Below are 16,020 nucleotides of genomic sequence, written 5' to 3'. Positions count from 1 at the left end.
CTCCTGCTTATTTTTAACAGTAAATGCTAGATGTATAACTTGTTTATTTGTATGTACTTCTATTTTGTCACCAGGAGAGGGCAGAAATGACTTTTTGGAGCAATGAGCTTGTTTACACTAGTAATGGGTTCAGCTGAGTGATTATTCTTTCAGGATGAAACGATGACAACCCACATGTAATATAAAAGACCTACAGTGTCTTTGCCTGCTAACAGTTGAAATTAAATTTTTATGAGTAGTAATATGTAAATATCTTGAAACTATCCCGAGGAGCGTTACATTTTTTATTTTTTAACATTAAAAGACACTTTGAGTAATATGCTCAAATAAACATCCCAGTAAAGTAACCACAGTTATTATAGTTTTAAATTTTAATTTAGTTTTTATTCCTATTTTATTGAGAATATTTAGTTTTTATTTTAGTTTTAGGGCTGACAAAGTTGCATTTAAAAACATTTACCAGTTTCTCAGCACAGTCTAGTGTTATTGCTGTTCATGTTTACTGCAGGTTTCGAGTTTGATAAGATTTATGATGTATCTACACCAAACATTTGTGTCCATTTTACTTTATTTTAGTTAGTTTTGGAGTCATGAAAATGAATTATAGTTTAGTTTCAGTAGTTCCCAGTTACGTAAAATTTTATTTAAAAAAAAATGTTTTCATTTCATTTTCCTTAACAACAATAACACTGTTCAGGTTTACATTACAGCATATGATGCTGGCAGGTACTGACAAGTAAATGACTGGTTCACGTGAAATCCTAACAGTTACGTAGCACAAATATAGAAAATAAATGTTTACTATGATGCTTTCTGATATGTAAGGCACATTTAGTGTTGAACCAAACATAAAGCAAGGGGGAAATGGCTGTAAAAATAAGATTTCCTCCTGGTTAAGACACACTGCACCAATATCCTTAATTCACCTCCAACCTGTTCAAAGATCAAAGAGCTGAAGAGAGCAGCAGGTGCCTCTCATATATGTGTGACCAAAGACGTCACTTGTGAAGTTTTTCAAAAGGTCCAGCCACAGAGCGAGAGCTTGTAATAAAGCTCTACCCTACAGAGTAGCCTTAAAATGCTACAAGAACTCCAGAGATGAGTGTTAATCTGTACCGCATTGTTCTACTAAATACATTTTAGGTAGAATATGTTGTTTATGCTATTTACTATGAAGCAACTGTTTGAAATGGTGGGTTTAAGTACACCCATGGCCTGATTACTGAGGAAAAGAACATCTCAGTGATTAAAAGCCACTTCAAACAGAGGACACACTAGAACTAGGCAGTTTAGAATAGTATTATTATGTAAAGGAGTCGTAGGCGAACTGTGCCGAGTCATCATGGTGAACAAGGCAATTAAGCGCATGGAGAGCAGGACAGGAAGTGGACACCCTATTTTGAGCTGTCTGCTGATTAATTTTGCATCGTCTGGGGAGGAGTCTGGCTACGGATGAAGTCTGACACAAACACGAGATGCTGCAGTTTGAACCGACAAATACCAAAGAACAACACTTCCTTTAAAAGCCAAAGTATGTATATGATAAAGCATGTTTCGTCTTAATGCATGATTACGGTTGTGTTAAGGTGACCTAGGTGTCTTTTAGAGCATGTGGGGGATTGCTTTTTGTTGAAATAATGTCAATTCCATACAGGAATTATGAAATTAATTACTGTACATTTGTTAAGGATGTTTTTAAGTTTACAAGTATCCTTATGAAAATTGTTCATGAATGGATGTCCTCACAATAAGATAAAATAGTTCCAAAAAATGTGAACAATAACCCTAGATATTACTAAATAAGGTCATTTTCTAATGGCTTTCTTCCCCTGTACTGTGTCGATATCTTTTGTGAAGGTACCTCTCTAAAACATGATGATGGGAGTTAGATGGGACAATCGAGCAGCGGTTGAGAGAAGCATGTTCATTATGCGGGTGATGCTGAGCCTGTTTCCTCTGGTTCTTGTGGTCTGGAATGGTGAGGCGTCACCTGTACAAGACAAACAATCACACACCAATGAGGTGAATCTCTTATTTAAAGTGTTTTAATGGGGGAAAAAGTGCATGGGCTCATATTTGTTAGTATTTCCTAAGATCTTTGTCAGTGGCTAAGAATAACTGGACTGCAGTGTTGTAATACTGTTAATGCTATAAAGATCTATAGCAGTGATCTAATACTCAAGCCCACAGATATGTCTCGTCTTCTAGATACTGACCAAAGACCAGAAGGACTTGAAGAAGATGATGACGGATAAGGCTGAGCTGAACCTCACTAGTAAAGAACTAGCTGACCCTGATTTTCTGGGAGAGAAGTCTGTTTTTGAACCAACCCCTCGAGATAAATCTCCTTGCAAGCTCTTCTTCTGGAAGACCTTCTCCTCGTGTTAAAACTAGAAAACAGAACAGACAGATGAGTCTGTTGAAATCTACAGTCCTGCCTTTGCAGTTTAATGCATTGTATTAAAATCAATGTGTATGCCTTGGCTTCTGCTGTTCCTGTATTGTATTTTATGTCTAAGGACTTTGAAACTACTTATTGTTCGAGGTAACAAAAAAAAAAAAAATACAAAAAAATCTCCAAAAAATACAATGGCCGTGAGCATGTAGCCTACACTTTATACTGTTTGACATCCAAGCCTAAAATACTGCAATAAAAGTTCTACAGATCCCTTCATGTCAGTCCTATAACTTTACCTTCAAAATTATAAATAACACCGCTATGCTACGTCATTATAGCTTTGCTTAAGAAAATCAAACAACCGTCATTCTGTGAAGTGTAGTCATTATTAAATGAAGGATTGGCACCACCTGACGGCAAGACAAGAAAACTTCTTCTTCGTAGATGTGGCTTGCAAATACAGAAGTCATCTGGCACTGCTGGTATGTAATATTTTGATACATATATGTCAAAAGCAAGTGGTAACTTGAGACAGGATATATGGTTTTAAAGGAATTTTCTGGGTTAAGTCAAAGACGACAGCGTTACTTTGTACCATATTTGATTATTCAAAGATAACAGCCCCATTAGATACTTTTTTTTTTTTTTAAGAAGGGCACTTACAATAAAAGTAAACAGGACCCAGTAGAAAGTTTAATTTTGCTGACAAATATTATGTTGACATCAGACTACAGAAAAATAATCGCTTTTAACCAACTTCGTTGTCATGACGACGCAGTTAATGCAAGTAGTCCAGGTAATTTATGCATGTCCGCACAGGAGATCTGACTTCTTTTACTTGGAACGGAGGGTTTGGCATACCGTTAGTTTTAATCCGAAGGAAAACAAAATGTTCTCCTTGCGTCTCTCTGGATTTCTAATTGTGCGAAAGCCTTTTGAGTTGATACGTCTTCAGCTGTCACCAGGCGAGTCTACTGGTCACAGTCATATAGTACTTATGCCTAGTTCACACTGCACGATTTTCAAAGAAAAATCGGGCTAAAATCGTGCAGTGTGAACTCGGCATTACCTGTGACAAAATCTTCATCCGCTCAGGACAGTGGTCCCACTGAAAATGGCTTTCATTCAATTCAACTTTATAACTCGAATAATACGTTAACGTAAAGATTTAAGATCTTAAAAAAAGATGTCTACATTGCAGGTTAAGTCCAATAAACAAGGACTTTAAATTTTATTATTAAATCGTTAAAGTTTAGTAAGAAAATTCATTGTTTAATATCATATTCAGCAGTTATTTACTTCAAGGAAAAACTATCTGCAGTTCTGCTTGTTAAACTGATATTCCACAAATAAGACAAACAGAAAAACTACTAAATAGTATGTTTGCGTTATATTAAAAACTAGTACTTTGCAATGTACTAAACAAGTAGGTTAAACTTCAAATGAAATGAATGAAACATTTCAGGTAAAATAAAAAGAGATACAGTTACAATTCCTCGGTGTATGTTTATTAAGTATTCTGAAAAATGGAAATCCTGCCAGTGATTCAAGTCATTGATAACACAAACCCCATTCACAAAATCCTATCGGTTCACCCAGAACAGAACACTATGAAAAATAGGCCTTTTCAACTTTCACTACACTATATTTACAGTGGGACAGATCATGTAAAAGCAATCAAACAAAAGAAGGACTTAAAAGCAAGATCAATGACTGCATTTACTTCTTGCGTAAAACAGAGCTGGAAATACACAAGCATGAACATGAAGTAATTTGCAATGGGACTGATCCATAAACACACTGGTTTAACTTTGCTTTTAGATTGCAAAGGACTGTCTTTAGTCACGCACTCCGGCCAATTGGGAATCGTCCATTGAAATTTCAATAAGGGAAATCCAGGGAAATCTGGTTACAGTGAAGTGATGTAGTCCCTTTTCAGGTTAAAGGCATACAGCAGCAGTCTCCACAGATGAACTGTGTGAACTTCAGTCTTCAGCTCTCCCATTAGTGACTTCACTCAGGGTTCTGAGGTAAACCTGGGCCAGCCGAGTCCAGCGTCCCTATACATGCGAATTAAATAAGTGTTTGCAATTCAATTAATGTCTTGAAGCAAATAAGCCACTATCAAAATAACTAGTCAAATTGTTTTTTATTTGAGTTCCCTTAGATTCACAAAACATAAAAAGCATTCAAAACACAGAACAAAAGCAACCTCTTCTTGAAGCATTCTTCACTTTCATCAATACATCACCCCAGTTAAGCCACTCAGAGCTCACGCTCGCCCTCATTCACCGCCCACTCCCAGAGCCCCGCCCACAGACAGCATCACATCACGTTCACACATACGAGTTCAGTTACAGCGAGATAGAACGCACACCATACACAGCATTCACATCAAATTATTAAGCAAGAACACAAATACTTAGTAGGTCACTTAAAACATTCCACTACATATCTTTTTTTTTTTAAATGCAGCTCTTTAAATATGATTGCAATATAAGAAAGGGAGGAAGGTAGACAGAACAAGAGGGACGGAAGAATGTAAATGAACGTCCTTCTACAGAAAAAACACTCGCTGCCTTCGTTCACACTCGTTCACACAGATTCTTTTCAGTCTCGCAGTCAAGTCGCTTTTTGGCATCGCACACTTGCGTTCAAGTTCTCTCTCTCAGCGCGTTCGCTCATTCAGTCTCTCACTCGTGGCGCACCAACAATCCATCACCATATCACTCTCAGCTCTCAAAAAAGCGGACATATTTCATCCATAAAAAGGGGAAAAAAAGACAACACCCACCGTCTAACACAGTATATGCAGAGTGAAGCTGTGCTCTCTGGTGGCAAAGCATTTACACATGGGAAGAAGGGAACTGATACTGAGATCGCTCGAACATTGCGGCCAATGAGGGGCTTCTTCCCGGGAAATTGGAAAAGAGGTGAACTGTAGAAGAGATTTATGAAGGCTTGACCATAAAAAACGTTGAGGGGAAAAAAAAACTGCAGAGAACACAACTCAAATGGCTTTCCACATGGAGCATCTTTAAATGTACTGTATGTTGAGAGGGCACTGAAATGGTAAGAGATGCTCAGATATGTGGGCATACTGAATGCCCGACACAAAATAAATTATATCCATAAAGAAAAAAAAAAACTTAAGTGTTCATTTCATTCCTAACAAATTCAACCACTCTAAATTAATCTTAAAGAGCAATCATTATATGTATACAAAGAACATTCAGTTTTACAAAATCAAAGGCAAATATTTAAGGGACATAATATCTGACTAAACTTTCTTCTCTCAAAATACTTACCATATAATCTAGATATTAGGATACTTCGAGACCCAACTGAAATCTCTCTACATTCCCCAGCTGGACTTTGTCTCCATGCTAGATCCAAAACCGGAGTTGAACCCACTGCTTGAGCCCGAATTGGTTCCCGCCCCCCACCCAAGACTAGCTGAGCTGCTGGTGTTGTAGCTATTGCTGCCCGTGTTGTAACTCGGGTTCTGATCTCTACTACCGCTGTTCTGTCCGCTAGGGGTGGTGCTGGAAGCGGCTGTCTGATTCTGCTGATTGGCCAGCATTCCCATCATGCCCCAGCTACTCTGAAGTGCTGCCTGAGCAGCTGCCATCATGGCTGGATTCAAGCTAAGGGCCCCAAAATTCACATTGCTGTTGGGACTGCGACTACTGCCAAAGCCCTGCCCCCCAAACCGCCCACGATCCATCATTTGCCTACTATTATTGTGCTTAGGCTCAGCGTTGGAGATGTGCACACTGGTTCCTTTAATGATCAGGTCCTCACCGCACAGAGACTGGGCAACCTGGAGGAAAACAACCATGTGTTGATTTGAGAAGAGAATGAGAGCAAGCCAAATAACGAGAATGGAAAAGACCAGAAGACCGACCTGATCATCAGCAAAGGTGACGAAGGCAAAGGCTCGGAAAGGTTTGGGAATGAACACGTCTGTGACTTCGCCGTACTGCATAAAAAACTGTCTAAGCTCATCGGCTGTCATGTCCTCTGTGCAGCGGCCCACAAATACTTTCCTGCTTCTCATAGGCTCATCCGGGCCAGCCTGTTCCATGAAATACTAGATCATTTAATAGAAAACAGGGTCTACTCATGCAATGTTCACAACAGCAAGGGCATCCCAAAACATTTGAAACATGAAATGTGTATATGTTCAAATTTAAACCCTTTAATACTTATAAGCACAAGTATAACTTATATATCAAAATGTGAACTATGTGTGGTATCACGTGGCATTAGTGTTGCTGAAATACCTTTGAGTTTGGAAGTTTGCAGTCGCACCATCTTCCATCAATCATATGCCGCTGGGACATGGCTTTTACTTGTGTTTCATAGTCTGTAAATCTTACAAAGCCAAATCCTTTGGAATTTCCAGTTTTTGCATCTCTTTTCACCTGAGGGAACAGGTCATGCATGACATTTAAGTTATAGTTCACCCCAAAATGACAATTCTATCATTATTTACTCATACTTTTCCAAATCTGTATGACTTTTCTTTCTTTCTAACTCCAAAGGAGTTGTTTAAAGCAGAATTCTGAGCTGCTTATTTTCATACAAAGAAAGTGAATTATCAAACACTACTTCATTGTGGCAGATTTGTAGAAGAAGAAAAAAAAAAAAGAGCTCTATTTTTTCCCCCAATCATTTCTTATGGTGGTCATTTTTGACCATGAACATCACAATTGACTTTTTTTCCCAAGACCATTTAGCCTTTTCTAATCATGTCCACAATTTTCTGTGTATTTAGTAAGTGCCACAAAAGTCACCTAGTTTTCCATTCCCCCAAAAAAAGAAACAAACTAAGTTAGGTAGGATTTTCAGTAAATAATTTACAATTTCAGTCTTTTTTCCCCACACAAAGCTATTGTACTGTTTCAATAGACTTATAATATTGCAGAAAAGTATTAATGCCGACTGCTATGATGCTTTTTTTGTCATTTTTGGAGCTTGATAGCCTAAAAAGCCCTTGGCAGCCCCCATCCACTATCATTGAATAAAAGAGAGCAACATAAACATTGTTCAAAACAAATCCTTTATGCTCCACAGATGAAAACCCATCATATAAACGTGAGTTATATAAGAGGGTCATCATATAAGAGGGTGAGTAGTTATTACTTTTTTTTTTTAAATGTTTGGGGTAAACTATTTAGGCTTCATACTAACCTGCACCATGATCACTTCTCCAAAAGTGCTGAAGTAATCTTTAAGGTCTTGCTCTGATGTTTTCCATGGCAACCCAAGCACAATCAAATCTGATGTCTTCTGCACACCTCTCTTGATCTTCACAGCCGATGCAGCATCCATTTCATCCATCTTTCTCTTGTTATCTGAAAATGTATGATATCTTATTATTCTAGTTATATGGTTAATTTTAAAACAATCAACTAGATTTACATGCTCAATATGCATTAGTAGTAGATAGTAGTAGTGCCTGACATAAGACCATATTTTCTGTGCATCAACAAAGCCCAAATTATTTGGTCACTGCAATCAAATAAACCCAATACTACCAGATCTGATTTTACCTTTTGGATAGTTGACCACGTACACCAGATTGCTCCAGTCTGATTCGGGTGCATGAAGAACCCCCTCCACTAGTCGTACCCCTCTCATGCACTGAGACACGGGGCTACGGTATCTAAGGCCGCAGGCACCGGGAAACTGCGCGGCGACGGTGGAGAGCAGCACGGTGCCGTCCTCCTCGGACGGGATCTCCATCGGCTCCTCGTTCTCATCCTCCGCGACGCGAATATAACACTCAGTCATGTTTATACCAAGAGCGCGAGCTGTGCTAACACCTTCAAGATCAATAATTCAGCTATAAGACAACAAACGGGGCTGAAACTGAAACTAGGACACCAGAAAGACCTCAGAAGTAAACACAACCACAAATCGGTTGGCAACAAGTCTGATGTCTATTGTTTACGTGCGACTGTTGTCAAATAATGCGGGGCGCCATTAGCTAAGCTACTTGCTAACCGCGCGCACGTTAGAAATGAATGGCGCGTCGCGTCGCACCCTGTTCCCGCCAATTTTCACGGTGTGCAAACACCTAGTCATCGATTGTACTTGTTTATCTACCGATTGTGATCAAAACACGCAACGAAAAGTAATAACAATAACGAAAACGCGTGGACTAATGCATCCAGTTGCCGTTTCGACCCCCTAAACTGAGAAAATGGCCACCAGATGCGTCACTGCAGGAATGACATCATCAGTTTGGAGCGTCGCATCACAGCACATGGAGGGGTTTGTAAATGTAATGTGTTTACTTTTTAAACGCATTACGTAGTTAGTTTGTGGTATACTATATCAGATGGTGTGATTTTGTCGTGTCTGTTTGTGATCTTGATGGACCGGTGGGGTTATTATTTTTATTTAAGGACGTTGAAATTATGTCAAATATACAAGAATCCACTGTGGTGTTGAAAGCTTCTCCTCATATCTCATCTTACAGGTTTGTTACATCAGATTTAGAACAGACAAAAGCACTGGAAAACAATGGATTTAAAGACAAAGGCCTGTAATATGACCAGTCTGCAACTGAGTTGATTGAGTGAAATAATCTATGTATTTATGACAAAACAATATTCAAATAAATAAATAATAAAAAAATCACAATAACTTGAATCAGCTAAATATATTGGTTACTTTAATAGCTTAAAACTTAAAAATGGGGGGAAAAATGTGTGATCATTTCGTCTGTGTTGTAATACTGTAACATTGTTTCCAACATTCAGTTGAAAGGCTTCATCATACAATGTCTGGTTTCACTTTTGGAATCCGAAATGGTTTGATCGGCGATCTCATGGGTGTTGTTAGGACCTACAATTGTTTTTTATAGTTTTGTAATGGCCAAGAATGACACAGCCAGGTTTACTTATGCTGCCAAACATTATGTAATCAATATTCATTCTACCTATAAACATGCGATTTTATAGCACAATCACAACTGAATGAAGGTATACTGTGCTGTAATCTTGCATAATTCTTGATAACAACTGTTAACTCATGAAGTGGCCATGGCATTTTTATTGGAAAAGGTAAAGCCTCATGTGAGTTAGAATGATTGAATGAAAAAGGAAGAGAGATTTTTATTGCCATGCAGGTGCAGGTTTCCCTCCTTCCATTGCTTTTTTCACATTTACATACCTGTTGTATAATTTTATGATGAAGTGGGTCAGCCTTGCTCTCACACTCACTTGTAACCTAAAAGGCCAAACACAGCTGACTTGTTAGCATTATAAAAGCAGTTGTATCACCTCTCTGTCCTTAAGAACCAAATGAGCCATGGCACTGATGCTCACAAGTGTTTTACTTATTTCAGTGTAAGTAACTAGATGGTTATGCTTTAAGTATTTTCTCCTATAATATTACTAAAATCATTATTGTTGCCCTTTGCTTCACATAGGCATTTCATTTTGCCCCTATGGGGAAATGTTTTGCGTCTTCAGAAGAGAGACTGGATGGGCAGTCCATCTGCAAGCATGACAGGTAATTATTACTTTACAGTATGTTACTCTTTATTCTGTAGTAAAAGAATTAAAACTGACTGAGTTTTATTTTTCTAGAGGGTGATGTGGAATGTTTCTCTGAGTACATGGAACTTTGGATCCATAGAATGAGAATTGAGGGACTAAGGCTTTGGCTGTCTGGAATATTACGGATTCAAGGTGAGATATATGGGCATTGAATTTCTGACCTTAACACAAGAGAAGAAAGAAACAGATCTGTGGGTCACCATTAACAGATTTTCACCTATAAAACAAATGTTTTTTTGGGGGGAAAAAATCGTTATAGTATCCACATTACATATTTTACACTTTGATATAATTGATATGTAATTTATACTAAATGTAGGATAAGACTGACAGATTATTCTTTATTATTTGGTTAAGATCCCATTTATGTACTTTATGACAGAATTTTCTGTCTGTAAAACACATCTTATTGGATTGTAGTGATGTTATTCCTTTCAGGGAATATTGTTATTCTGTTGATATTCTAGAAATAGTTTTTAATAAAGACAGTGCACCATAATTTTGATTAAAATTGCATATTAAACATCTTATATATATTTTTGACACAAAAAATTGACTTTGATGTTGACAAGCAAACAAAAATAAGCTATAACAGAAATAATAACATGTTCTCTCAAGCTGTTGCACAAAAGAATAACTTGGAACATTCTCAAATATTTTAATAGTATATAAAAATATTAATATATATTATATATAATATGTAATATTATATCTAATTAAATTACTTTAAGAAGTCCGTATGTCACACAGTAAGACAGACAGTGCAAGGTGTGAGTATGACCACCATTTTAAACAGCAAGAAAAAATAATTAACGAATATATTGCAAAATATGTTCCGTGTACTAGTTTTATAAATCTCTTGCTCTTTTCAGTGGGTTTGGTGTCCATGGAGAATCTAAATCATCAGCTTTCTTCATGTGGGTTTGCCCTGCACAGAGATCTGGAAAAGAACTATATCTTCAGAGTCATGTACAGTGGATGTTTTGTCCAGTTAGAGGTCAGAAAATGTTCTTGTTTGTCACTGAAACATATTTGGTTCTGCAGTGTGTCGCTAATATAAACATCTGACCCTTTTTATCACTGTATCTCAGAATAACTAACATTTTGCAGTGATTTTTCAGCATGGCAATTATGTGATTTTGCTGAACCTGCTGAAGAGAGTAAGTCGTTTTGGAGGCAGGACTCAGAAGTTTATGATGAAGTGTCCAGCAGTGTCAGCGCCTCCTAACAGAGAATACATCCAGTGTGATTCAGACTTCATTCAGGTAAGAACAGGGTGATAATTCCTCTCCTCTTTTGTTTGTTCTTTTTTTTTTTTTTCTCTCAAAGCTTTTTTTGGTGTTCAAGGTTACCAGAGAGATCCCTGTGGATAACTGGAATAATGAGGTAATTTCTAATAAATGTGTCCATATGTGAGGTTATGAACAGATGAATGTATATAATGTGGAATGTTCCTCATATGATTTGTCCAATCAGCTCGACTGGTCTCTGGCCTTGAGAGGGAGTCTGGTGGTGGCTTTGGAGGATTCCAGTCTTATTCAAGTAAATGTTGAAATGCACAAACCAAACATAACAGTTCAGGGGAGGAGAGACACCATCTTAAGTCCTGTGCAGGTAAGACTGTGCTGTCAGTTTGTGGCTGTGAACATTTGAAATAAGTTAGCAACAGAACACATATACAACTTTTATATACAGAAAGGAAAAGAAGGCATTCATTATTTTCAATTTGAGGAGTATTTTTGTCACTTTCTTTCGCAACTGAAAGCCCTTGTTAATTTTTCTGACCCTGTTTGAACTAGAATTATTTACTAAATTGTGCCACCTAATGGTATGTAATTGAATAGCATATTTTTGGATTTGTGCTTTGTGCTTAAGTTGAGTTAAAAATATCCAAACTGGCTGAAGAATTGTCTGTAAACCTCTCATTGAATCCATTGTGTGCTTTAAACAGTGCAACAGGAGGTTTATTTTCATTAAAAGTCTACATATTTTTTAGGTTTTCAAATCTGAAGGACATTTCTTACCTCTCAAACTGGTCAGTGGCCATTATGCCTACAGCATGGAGGCGACCTGCCCAAATGGTTTGTTATTATGGTCATATCTTAGCACTTATCTTCTTTATTTTTCTTCTTACATATTTGAGTAGCCATTCTGCATGTTTCTTTCAGTGAACAATTCGTCATCTGAAGACACGGTGCTGCATGTCTATAAACGGCGTATGGGCTTGACCAAAAGAGGTGGATATCAAAATGAGACCCTGTCAGTAAGCACTGTGATTGTGGAACAGACTGACAAATTCACCTGGTCAGAGACAAGTGACTTTGTGCAGCTTATCATTCCCACATCCCACATTCAACAGAAAAAGGTTAGACGTTTATAACTTTAAATATACTGTATACACATTACTGTTCAAAGGACTGTTTGAAAGAAATCAATACTTTTATTCAGCAATGATGCCTTAGATAGATCAAAAATGACAGTAAAGGTATTTAAAATGTTACTTTTTTTATTTCAAACAAATGCAGTCTTTTTAATCTTTATATTCATCAAAGAAAATTTCAAAATTGATAAGAAGTTTCTTAAATACCAAATCAGCAAATTATAAGAATTTCTGAAGGATCATGACACTTAAGACTGGAGTAATGGCTGCTGAAAATTCAGCTTTGCCATCACAGGAATAAATTACATAAATTACATATATTAAAATAGAAAAACAGTGATTTTAGTGTCTGCAATTTATCTGAATACAAATAGTATAGTATTTTATACATATATATATATATATTTTTTTTAATTTATTTTTTTTTTTCCCCCTAATATAAAGCGATTTCATATGAAAATAGTTTTGCATTTTAGAGCTTTCAAATAATGATATTTGCATTTTGATTTAATTTTATTAAAAAAAATTATAGTTTATAATTGGGTAAAATCTTGTAATTGGTTAAAACTGTCATTTTTATATATATATATTCTATTTTTTAGGAGTGCATTGGTCAGGCAGGTGAGAAACTTCAGCAAAATTTCTACAAGATAGATGCTATTCTCACCTTTAAAGAGACAAATCACAAAATGCACTGGACCATGGAAAACACTTCACCTTGTTCAGGTTAGTGTCTGTTCAAAAAGTTCCTGAATCACTTCAAGGTGTAAAAAAAAATGCACAGGGCCGTGAAAACAGCTCACCATGTTCAGGTTATTTACTTTTCGACTGTCTGAGTCCTCAATCAAGGTATTTAAAACTACAAATTGCTACAATTGTTTTTCAGAGATGTTAAAATCACACCTCCATTTAACGCATGATGACCCACAAGAACCTAATGTGACAGCACTTTCACTTGAGGGTATTACAGACAAGCCAGAAGTTCCTGTTGATTCCAACAAAGAGTTTACTCCTTCTGTGCAACCAGAGATGTCTACAGCATCACAGACAGCAGATGAAGAAACCAGTACAACCTCAGTACAAATCCAACAACTCCAAACATCTGAGGCTCTTAGTACTTCATCAACGGAGATAGTGACAAAATATTTGCAGCTACACTTTACGGCCTAAAGCACAACAAAGATCTCTCAAGAAGTTCATCTGTGCATCATTGACTGTGAGGGGCTGCAATGCAGAACGGATGGAAATGCAGGTACTAACACGTGCCAGTGATTTTACAAACAACACTATTACTATTGGTAGTCCATTAATCACAACAGTTGTAATCACAGTTTGAAATACAGCTACACATTTAAGCACCATTTTCACTCAGACTGGGATTTACAACACAACAGTCAAGTGGACCTATGCATCTTTTCCGCTGACAAGCAAAGTGCCGTTGGAATCACATGTGGGGAATGATTACATCTAAGACTGTGTTGGTCTTGCCATTTAAATACAAGCTACTGTCTCAGCACTCCCTCAGCTGTGTGTGTCACATCTCGGGAATAAATGTGGTGTCTAGAATTAAAAAAATTGGTGTTAATTCTCAGGTTGCGCATGTAACTATCCCTGTCGCTTCCCTGAAAGACAGAAAGTGCCTGGCAGTTTAGCAATTGAAGCAAAATTCTTGGCTCTCTACTTTATTTCCTTGAGCATAATGTAATATTATAGTGTCTTTAGTGCAATTTCTTTAATCTTTTGTAATGTATGATTATTTAGATTTATTTATAGATTGTTTATTTACTATGCAGCTCTCTCCTAACAGAGATACTCTATTGTAATTGGTCAATCACAGCATTCATATCGCTGCATATCAGATCAGTCTCAAAATCGGGTCTCCATCAACTGTCAGTTCATAATTCTAAATACACAAAAATGACATTATTTTAAAAAATGTACAGTATTGATTACTGTATACTGCCGTACATAATAAAACAAATTGGACATATTATAATTTATTTTGCTTGATATACTTTCAATAAATAATAATAATAGAAAATAAAAGCTTGAACATAATTAAATCACTCTTTTAATTAGTTAAATATTTAGACATTTAACAGTTACATACTGGCATTCTTTTCATGTCTCTTGTATCACACAGCGGACTCACTCACTTGTTTCTTACAAATGCAACTGGCTCCATCTTGCGTCTAAATTATTGATACTAGTAAAAATGACCTCAGTAATATTTCTGTAATATTGTTGCAGTGTTCAGCTTGTTGCTAATCTTATTGTTTTGTACATTTTAATGGAATATTTTCTGTGCATTATCCCTTACATATAGAGTATGTATATAGATATACAGGTATGTTAAATAGTGCAGGTTTCTTTGTGGGAAAATAAAACAAATGACAGATAATCTTATGACTGATATGTGATCTGGATTAATACACAAAGTGTTTATTTACTAAAACCCATGCTGTGTTTGTGTTCTGGATGATCATAATGTGAACCAGAGATGCTTTCTTGCTAAATCCTTCCATGTGGCATCAATCTACAACATAAGAGAGTTTTTTTTATTCACGGATGTGAACTCTGTTGTGAAACAGTAATTTTAGCTGTAATTTTTAAGTGTACATCTTGGTCTCGTTAGTTATAGGTACAGTAGATGTCGACTAGCTCTCAGTGGCAGTATGAGGAATAGCCAGAAGAGGTCAGTGTTGTTCAACGTTTGGCTTTTGCAGAAGATTCCAGGTCACTCCAAGGCAGTGAGCAACTTGTCTTAAACTTAGCATTTTGAGGTCAGTGTCAGTTGTTCAAAACGCATATATGTTTTATGCATATACACGACTGACACTTTATGTGCTTAATCTTTTTTTTTATTGATAAGACATAAATACTTGGCATTGATGTACATTCTTAGATTTAGTAGGAAAACAACCTCAGATGTGAGGTTAGTTAATTTGCTTATACTATGCAATTTCCCATGCTTGAATGAATTCAATTAGACTTTTGAAAGGTCAGGCCATTTTAATGTAACCCAGTCAAGATATTCTTCTAAATTCTGAGCATCTAGAAGAAAGACCACTGACACTCATAAAATGTATTGTGATTACAGCCTCGATATTTGAGCAAACCAAAGAACACACTTTCTCATCCACATCGTTTTATTGTCTAACAGTATGTGTTCTATATTAAATGACAAAACAAGAGCACATTTGTATGCGTTGGATATTGTGTCCTCTAGAGCTTTGCACTCCGGCACAGTGTAATTCTCACCCAGGGGGTCAGAGGGGGGCCACGCTGCCAGAGTTTTCTTTGGCATCTGTTGCATGAACTTGTGAACAGGAAACACAATAACAGCACAAAGTACACCAGCATCTCAGGTCTTTCATGTGGCTGTTCTGAGCCATTATGTTATTTGTGTAGGCTTAAAAATTCTTTTCATGTCCCCCTCATTTTCTTTTTCATACGAGTTGCACATCTGTGAGATGTTTGAAACCACACACTGGTTAAATTTTGCATTGCTTTCAGAGATGTTTTTAATTGTCATAATTGATAACGATATGATCTAAACATTCACACATTAACAAAACTTTGTTCTTGTAGTGTTTTAAAAAAATATATAGATTTATTACATTATATATTACATTATTTAAAAATTATATTAGAAAATCATGGCAACC

General features: G+C 36.6%; 2 protein-coding genes and 1 pseudogene across 7 annotated transcripts; 2 read left to right on the top strand and 1 right to left on the bottom strand.

Annotated features, from left to right (window-relative positions):
* The first annotated feature begins 1,457 nt into the window (after positions 1–1,457).
* On the top strand, positions 1,458–2,487 carry LOC107716099 (somatostatin-2-like). The gene is made up of 3 exons (XM_016522422.1): positions 1,458–1,531; positions 1,858–2,022; positions 2,209–2,487. Exons 2-3 carry the CDS (start codon positions 1,873–1,875, stop codon positions 2,386–2,388), a joined length of 330 nt encoding a protein of 109 aa, XP_016377908.1. The 5' UTR covers positions 1,458–1,531; positions 1,858–1,872; the 3' UTR covers positions 2,389–2,487.
* A 343-nt stretch (positions 2,488–2,830) lies between these two features.
* LOC107716230 (uncharacterized) lies at positions 2,831–14,311 on the top strand (annotated as a pseudogene).
* On the bottom strand, positions 3,873–8,607 carry LOC107716231 (TAR DNA-binding protein 43-like). 6 transcript variants are annotated; one of them, XR_001637181.1, is made up of 7 exons: positions 7,957–8,607; positions 7,595–7,758; positions 6,685–6,825; positions 6,306–6,476; positions 6,137–6,221; positions 5,193–5,336; positions 3,873–4,458 (listed from the first exon to the last, which is right to left on the bottom strand). XR_001637181.1 is itself a non-coding variant. In XM_016522614.1 (6 exons), the coding sequence occupies exons 1-6, from the start codon at positions 8,195–8,197 to the stop codon at positions 5,245–5,247; spliced, it is 909 nt and encodes a 302-aa protein (XP_016378100.1). In that variant the 5' UTR covers positions 8,198–8,607; the 3' UTR covers positions 4,516–5,244. The 6 variants fall into 6 exon arrangements, 4 of the variants coding, with proteins under 4 accessions (XP_016378100.1, XP_016378098.1, XP_016378097.1 ...); XR_001637180.1 differs by having other exon boundaries at positions 3,874–4,458; positions 6,306–6,491; XM_016522614.1 differs by lacking the exon at positions 3,873–4,458 and having other exon boundaries at positions 4,516–5,336; positions 6,306–6,491.
* Positions 14,312–16,020: the final 1,709 nt, after the last annotated feature.

This window comes from Sinocyclocheilus rhinocerous, unplaced genomic scaffold (genome assembly GCF_001515625.1).
Source record: "Sinocyclocheilus rhinocerous isolate Xijiao unplaced genomic scaffold, SAMN03320098_v1.1 scaffold148, whole genome shotgun sequence".
NCBI lineage: Eukaryota > Metazoa > Chordata > Actinopteri > Cypriniformes > Cyprinidae > Sinocyclocheilus > Sinocyclocheilus rhinocerous.
This window is presented reverse-complemented; position numbering and strand designations above follow the sequence as displayed.